Below are 8,543 nucleotides of genomic sequence, written 5' to 3'. Positions count from 1 at the left end.
CCGCCTCCTCAACCTTCTACTCCATATGGACCTCCTCCTCCTAGATCAAGATAATTATTTTTTATTTTTACGTATTTTATGTTAAGTAATTTCCCTATCCACATTTGTTTGCTAACTGTGAGGAATCAACACAGATGGTGAGCGGCGATAACTCTATTATCAGCGTCACCACCCCACTTCTGTGTCTACTCAAATGATGGCTGCTCACAATTAAGGCCGACGCTTTGCATGTGGAAGAGGTGGAAATGGGGGAAGACATTACACAGGGTGATAGCCAGACCACCCTAAATTCATCTTCTCAGTGCAAATTGGATGATGAGGGTGAGAAGGAGCAGGAGACGGTTGCCTCTGCTACAGAGGGTATTACCTGTGGAAGTTTAATTCCATCTGTTCAGCGTGGATGGGCAGAAGAGGAGGAAGAGGAGATTGAGTCTTCCTCCTGATGATGACAGCAAAGTCTTGCCTGTTGGGACTTTGGCACACATGGCTGACTTTATGTTAGGCTGCCTTTCCCGTGACCCACGCGTTTTAAGTATTTTGAACAACACTGATTACTGGTTGTTCACCCTTCTCGACCTCCGCTACAAAGAGAACTTCTCATCTATCATTCCTGTGGTGGAGAGGACGAGCAAAATGGTGCAATAACAAAATGTCCTTGTAGAAAAACTGCTCCAAAAATTTCAAGCTGACAACACTGGCTGCAGAGTACGTAGTTCCTTGGGGAGACGAGGGGAACACACAGCAGTTCCAACAGAGGCAGGGCAACACTCTCCAAAGCCTGGGACAGTTTCATGACACCCGCCAGCACAATCACCCTGATGCGCGGCCTAGTGTCACAAGGAGGGAAACATTTTGGAAGATGGTGAAGGAGTACGTAGCAGACCGTGTCAGCGTCCTCAATGATCCCTCTGTGCCTTTCAACTACTTGGTGTCCAAGCTGGACACATGGCATGAACTGTCTAAGCCTTGGAGGTGCTGGCCTGCCCTGCCACCAGCGTTTTGTCAGAGCGGGTATTTAGTGCTGCCGGGGGCATAGTAACTAATAAGCGCATCTGCCTGTGAACTGAAAATGGTTTAATCTTCCTTTTCTAGTCCTCCTCCCCTTCCATCATATCAACATGCTTATTAGTCTGCCCTCGCTCCTAATGTTGTAGAGGGTCAGCTCACCTGTAGTCCCTCGCATATGTTTTAGAGGGTCAGCTCACCAGCAGGCCCTCACCTACAATCTTTTAGAGGGCCAGCTCACCAGAAGGCCCTCGCATATAATGTTTTAAAAGGTCAGCTCGCCAGCAAGCACTCACCTACAATCTTTTAGAGGGTCAGCTCACCTGCAGGCCCTCACATATAATGTTTTAGAGGGTCAGCTCACCAGCAGGCCCTTACCTACAATCTTTTAGAGGTTCAGCTCACCTGTAGGCCCTCGCATATAATGTTTTTGAGGGTCAGCTCACCAACAGGCCCTCAACCTTAATGTTTTACAGGGTCAGCTCACCAACAGGCCCACGCCCATTATTTTTTCAATGGTTAGCTAAGCAGCAGGCACTCTCCAATAATTTTTTCAATGGTCAGCTCAGCATCAGGCGCTTGCCCCTAATGTTTTAGAGAGTCAGATCTGCAGCAGACCCTCACCCTTAATATTTCAATCAATCATAATTTTTCAAGGGTGTGTATGATGCCCTCCTTTATGTGTAATAAAGGGTGTATTGTAGTGCCGGTTCCTTGTAATTTTTGGCAGCCATTTCACTTAGTGCAGAAGTCCCACTACCTGAACAATTGTACCACAATGTGAATGAGGCCCTCCTTTATGTGATATACAGGATGTATCGAAGTGCTTCTTCCTTGTAATTTTTGGCAGCACTTGCACTTTATATATAAGTAAATATACAAGAAAGAATGTTTCCTAATAATTTTTCCTCTAAAAAAAAACAACGGTTTTGTGCGTATTATTGTCAGTCTGTAAAAGTGGCGTACTACTCGAACAACAGAGCAGGGGGTGCCTGGTTTAATGCTCGGGCTCTCCCATCGACTTCTATTGTGCTCGGTAGAGCACCTAAGGTGTTTGACCAGAGCACTTTGATGCTCGATCAACACTAGTCACGATGCCCCAAAACAGTCTGGTGACTGGTCACTAAGGAGTCAACATAACTCCATATTTAAACTGGACGGTTTTTATTTCATTATACTATAGGCAATGCGGTCTGTTTCCCTGGCTGGTGGGGAAGGTCTCTGGGGACATAAAGCACAGCCACATGCAGCTTTGTTTTCATTTCCGCAGTTGGTTCTTCTACCCACAATGCCCCTCGTTCCTCCCTCACCTCTGTGTCAACACACTTGGCCGTCTCCAGCCACATTCTTTTCTTAGCACGGATCTCGTGACGTCATCAGCTTTATTAGCATAGAGGACGAGGCTGCCGCGATGATTGGTGGACTGCTGTGTGCGGTGGGGGGGGGGGGGGGGTTGCTATAAAAGAGAGAGCTCGCTGTTCCTCTTCCGTTAGTCTGTGGAGCGGCGGGGTAGCACGGCTTGTCTGCGTTAACATCATATCCGTACGTGCTTCCTTCCTCGTAGCTTACGCCGTGACCTCACCCTAGCAGCCATGTCCATCGTGTCTTCAGAAGACGGCCTCACGGAGACGTTGCCGGAGATTACGGCGGCCGTCAGTTTTCTATCCAGCCTCCTGCGCAGCCGGCTCAATGAACAGCAACTACAAGGCTTCAGCGGAGCGTTGCAGGACACGCTGATCGGTGAGAGCTCGGGGACCATGCCGGGGGGTTAATCAGTTACGGTAACGCATCAGCAGGATTAGGGCAGCTCAGTTATAATTCGCGGGTCAGTGACTCCCCTGTAAACGCATGTGGTTCCACGTTATTTCTGTGGCTGTAGGTTACTCATACAGGATGTTAGGCAGCATATGGTGGGAGGAGCGCATCACTGGATCAGGCAGAGCATTGACTGTGGCTTTTTTTTTTTTTTTTTTTTTTACAGATCACTATAGGCACCATTGGTTTCCAGACAAGCCTGCTAAGGGTTCTGGCTACCGCTGCATCCGGATCAACCATAAAATGGACCCAATCATCAGCAAAGTTGCAGCTCGTATAAAGATGAGTTATCTACTCTGTCTCTTGCCCAAAGAGCTCACGCTCTGGGTGGATCCTTATGAAGTTTCCTACAGGATAGGCGAGGATGGTTCCATCTGTGTCCTATACGAGGCATCTGCTCCTGTACCCCGAGGACTCTTAAACTGTAAGAGTGAGCTCCTAGGCCGCTCCAGTGCACCAAACCAGTACCTGATGACGGTGGGCAGCTAACCTGATCCATGGATCTCCACCTCTGCTGCTTTTAAATGTGTAAATACCTCGCTCTGGGAGCGATGTTTTTTTTTTTTTTTTTTTAATGAAGATCTATTTATATTTTTAAATGATTTTTATTTGGAGAAAATGATGTGGTCATATCTAGTATTTTTTAATTATCTTATACACTAATGCACTAGTACAACATGTACAGCCCATTGCATACATATCCACTATAATGCACACTGCAACATATGGGGACTATATACTATGTACACTTATGGGATTTTTATTTTTATTGGTTCAGTTTGGCTACTTTGCACTTTATTCTCTGCTTTAAAAGTGCTTTAACTGATCCAGGTGCTTGCTGCTTGAAGCCCCAGCTTATGGCTGACTCCACAGAACGGGTTTTCACTCTGCATGCTCCATCATGCATTTAATCCTGAGAGCCGGGCTTTATTATGTAGGGTATGTTATGTCTAAGTAGTCCCTTCCCCCTACAGCATGGATGAAGGTGGACTTTGTGTGATGCAAGTCACTGCCCCCTAAGCTTATGGTCTTCTGCCCATTAATACAGGCAATACTGTTGCAGGCCGAGCTACTGGTAGGCAATAAATGGCCCATTAGATTTTGTTCTTGTCCTTTGCTGGAATAATCTGAATGTCTCTTGGGTTCCTATTACAGCTTAGAATAATTGGGGAACAACTACTAAGTCAGGTTCCCAGATGCAGTTTTGGAAGCATAAAGAGAAGTGGTTTCTCTCCTTTTTTTATGACCGTTCCTTATTTTGGCTTCCAAATCTACATCTGGAAACCTAACCATGTGGCTGCACCTTTAATGGGTTAAGGACTTATTCACACTTGCCTTGTAGTGCGATTCAGAGCCCAAACAATATTACTATAGGTCGCTTTAGCTGGAGGAACTGTTCTTATGGCTGTGATGGGCCTCATTGCTAAAGTCTGCGGAAAGAGTGTAACATAAAACTATGGAGAAAACAGAAGTAATGTGCAAACTAGTATGAATAGGTACTGAATGCTCTTTAATGGTGATTCCAGATACCCACTTGTCAGGACTCTGCAAGACAACTGTCCGAATGTGCGGTGCATATTCAGTAGCAGCTGCAAACAACTTGGTGCCTTTCTCATGCTGCACAAAGTGTCTTAGAGGGCCAAACTGTGGCCCTTAAATATTTGCACAATACCTATGTGTGGTCTGTGTGTAAAGGACCTATTAAACGGCATGCTTATCAAGAACAAGCTTTCATTGGCCCAAATCGAACGAGTGAAAGCTTGTTCAATGGCTGATGGGCATCGCAATGAGATGCCCAATTATCAGGAGCACATGTCCCTGTGTAATCGGGATGTGCTGCCGATAATGAATAGAACAGAATGAGGGTAAGCGTTCCTTCCTCCTGCATTCAATTTGTATTGGCCGGTGTAATCAGGCCATTGCAAATGAGCACTGATTCATGTGCTTGCACTGCCTGAAGATTCGGCAGTGTAATACCACCAACAGTGTCACATTGTACTGCCAAGCTTTGTAAACTGCCTGTGTTTCATCTGCGTCTAGTTGTGCTGCTTAGCAGTCACTGAATATTTTGTTACTGGGTACTGTACGGTTGTTACTTTTGTAATAAAAGAGAAATTGAATCAGTGTGGTTTGTTTTCTTGATATGACCCTCGAGCCATTTTAGGACCCAATGCACATGAATTCTAGTGGCCTACACTGAAAGATACAGACCCATTCAACTTGAAAGGATCCATGATCCGTCCGCATTGCAAAATTTTTATTTTTTCTGGTGCAGAGGCACAGACTGAAATGCCATGGATGCGCTCCATATTGCTTCTGTGGCCCCCTCTAGTGAATGGGTCTGCATCCGTGATATGGGGCCATATATTGTGGGCCACAATAAGGGCAGGTGTAGGCATTATTTGCAAACTAGAGACTTGTGTTATTGCTTGGGGTCATCTGCACACGAGTGTGGGTGAGTACACATAAGAGCCATGCAAATTTGTGTTTCTGCAGCATACCCGCACCAAAATCTGAAATTTAGAATTGTAGACTAGATACAGTTTTGCTGATCTTGTCTTCCGTTTTTAAAAGGGTGAAATCTGCAGCTAAAGGCAGAGATAAGTCACATGCTGCAGATTTGGAAATCCACAACGCAGGCCAGTTTCCACATAAAAACAATATGCAAAGATGAGACTTGTGTAATCGCATATACTTTGCTGGTCCTGTACTATGCTGTGGTTTTTCTGTGGAAAAATCGTGTGCAGGTGGCCCAAAGAGTGGAACCCCAGTGCAAAGTACAATTCTGACAGCATGCTGTGCTAAGCAAATAGTATACAGATGCGGTCCTTCTGTTCCCCCACGTGCAGTACTGCAATTAGCGGCAAAAAAACGTAATTAACTCACCTCATCCACTTGTTTGCGCAGCTCGGCTTCTTTTCTGTCGTCTTCTTTGATGCCCTCACTTCACTCATCACATGGTCCATCAAATGATCCATCACCATGCCTCAAGTGAACACCGTAAAAAATAAAAACTGTCAAAAAAGCCATTTTGTTGTCACCTTACATCACAAAAAGTGTAATACCAAGCAATAAAGTCATACGCACCCCAAAATCATACCAATCAAACTGTCAACTCAACCCGCAAAAAATCAGACTCTACAAAAGACAATCGGCAAAAAAAACATGGCGCTGTTTTTTTTGTTTAAAAAATTATATTGTGTAAAAATAAAAAAGTTGACATATTAGGCTACTTTCTTACTTGCAGCAGTGTGATCCGGCGGGCAGTTCCGTCGGCGGAACTGGCCACCGGATCTGCCGCTGACTGAAAGCATTTGTGAGACGGATCCGTCTCTCTGGTTGTCATGCGGACCGACGGATCCGTCTTGTACATTTTTTCTCATTTTTACCGATCTGCGCATGCCGGAACGACGGATCCGGTATTTTGAATGCGGGATCCGGCGCTAATACATTCCTATGGGAAAAAATGTCGGATCCGGCGTTCAGGCAAGTCTTCAGTTTTTTTCGCCGGAGAGAAAACCGTAGCATGCTGCGGTTTTCTCTTTTGCCTGATCAGTCAAAACGACTGAACTGAAGACATCCTGATGCATCCTGAACGGATTACTCTCCATTCAGAATGAATGGGGATAAAACTGATCAGTTCTTTTCCGGTATAGAGCCCCTGTGACGGAACTCTATGCCGGAAAAGAAAAACGCAAGTGTGAAAGTACCCTTAGGTATTGCCGCATCTGTAACAACCTGCTCTATAAAAATACCACATGACCTAACGCCTCAAGTGAACACCGTAAAAAAATAAAAACTGTCAAAAAAGCAATTTTTTCGTCACCTTACATCACAAAAAGTGTAATTCCAAGTGAAAAAAGTCATATGCACCCCAAAATCATACCAATCAAACCGTTATCTCATCCTGCAAAAAACGAGACCCTGCCTAAGACAACGCCCCCCAAAAAAAAAAAAAAACTATGGCTTTCAGAATTTGGAGACACTGAAACGTGATTTTTTTTTTATTAAAAAAAATTGTTATTGTGTAAAAATTAACAAAAACAGACGTTAGGTATTGCCACGTCCACAATAACCTGCTGTATAATATCACATGACCTAAACCCTCAGATTAACACCGTAAAAAAATTAAATAACGGTGTCAAAAAAGCAATTTTTTTGTCTCCTTACATCACTAAAAGTGTAATACCAAGAGATAAAAAAGCCATATGCACTCTAAAATAGTACCAATCAAACCGTCCTCTCATACTGAAAAAAATTAGCCCCTAACATTATACAGTTGCCCAAAAAAATAAAAAATAAACTGGTTTTATAATATGGAGACACAAAAAAATAAATTTTTCTTCAAAATTGCTTTATTATGTAAAACTGAAACAAACAGCCAAAAAAATTGTCATATTTGGTATTGTCGCGTCCATAACAACCTGCTCTATAAAAATACCACATGACCTAACCTGTCAGATGAACATTGTAAATAACAAAAAATAAAAACGGTGCCAAGACAGCTATTTTTGGTAACCTTGTTTCACAAAAAGTGTAATATAGAGCAACCAAAAATCATATGTACCCTAACATAGTACCAACAAAACTGCCACCTTATCCCATAGTTTCCAAAATGGGGTCTTTTTTTTTGGGGGGGGGGAGTTTCTACTCTAGGGGTGCATCAGGGGGTCTTCAAATGTGACATGGCAACTTAAAATTATCCCAGTGAAATCTGCCATCCAAAGACCATATGGCATTCCTTTCCTTCTGCTCCCTGCCGTGTGCCCGTACAGCAGTTTACGACCACATATAGGGTATTTCTGTAAACTACAGAATCAGGGTAATAAATATTGAGTTTTGTTTGGCTGTTAACCCTTGCTTGGTTACTGGAAAAAATTGATTAAAATGTAAAATCTTCCAAAAAAGTGACATTCTGAAATTTCATCTCTATCTTCATTTAATTCTTGTGGAACACCTAAAGGGTTAACAAAGTTTGTAAAAACCAGTTTTGAATACCTTCAGAGGTGTAGTTGCTAAAATGGGGCCATTTATGGGTGGTTTCTATTATGTAAGCCCCACAAAGTGACTTCAGACCTGAACTGGTCCTTAAAAAGTGGGTTTTGGAAATTTTCTGAAACATTTCAAGATTTGCTTCTAAACTTCTGAGCCTTCTAAAGTCTCAAAAAAAGAAAATGTAATTTACAAAATGATTTAAACATGAGGTAGACATATGGTAAATGTAAAGTAATGACTATTTTAGGAGGTATCATTATCTGTTTTAAAAGCTGAGAAATAGAAATTTAGAAAATTGCTAATTTTTTTGTATTTGTAAATGTTGAATTTTTTTTAAAGAAATTTTTTACTCAAATTTACCACTGTCATGAAGTAAAATACATGACAAGAAAACATTCTCAGAATGGCTTGGATAAGTAAAAGTGACACGTCAGATTTGCAAAAAAATGGCCTAGTCCTTACAGAGGACCTTTCATCTGTTTAACCCTAGTGTAATTAGGGTCTTACCTTATAGGGCGGCCCCCACTGATGTCATTGCACTTTTTTTTTTTTTTCGTCCGCTGTTGTCCCCCGTTGATTTCGGCGCCTTATATTCTAATTAGCCGACTTGGTTATACTAGGTGGAGACTGGAGCAGTTCTCTTCTCCCTGACTGTGAACACATCCAATCAGAGCGCACCGCTCATAGCCAGGGAGAATGAGCTCTTTGAAGAAAAAAAAAAGTGCGAT

The 8,543-nt window shown here is 43.0% G+C and overlaps 1 protein-coding gene across 1 annotated transcript; it reads left to right on the top strand.

The window, feature by feature from the left end:
- The first annotated feature begins 2,498 nt into the window (after window positions 1–2,498).
- On the top strand, window positions 2,499–4,944 carry BTG2 (BTG anti-proliferation factor 2). The gene is made up of 2 exons (XM_044285755.1): window positions 2,499–2,745; window positions 2,987–4,944. The coding sequence occupies exons 1-2, from the start codon at window positions 2,598–2,600 to the stop codon at window positions 3,307–3,309; spliced, it is 471 nt and encodes a 156-aa protein (XP_044141690.1). The 5' UTR covers window positions 2,499–2,597; the 3' UTR covers window positions 3,310–4,944.
- The last annotated feature ends 3,599 nt before the right edge of the window (window positions 4,945–8,543 follow it).

Source organism: Bufo gargarizans, chromosome 3 (assembly GCF_014858855.1).
Source record: "Bufo gargarizans isolate SCDJY-AF-19 chromosome 3, ASM1485885v1, whole genome shotgun sequence".
In the NCBI taxonomy this organism is placed as follows: Eukaryota; Metazoa; Chordata; class Amphibia; order Anura; family Bufonidae; genus Bufo; species Bufo gargarizans.
Note: the sequence above shows the minus strand (reverse complement) of the source record. Positions and strands in the feature narration are given on the sequence as shown.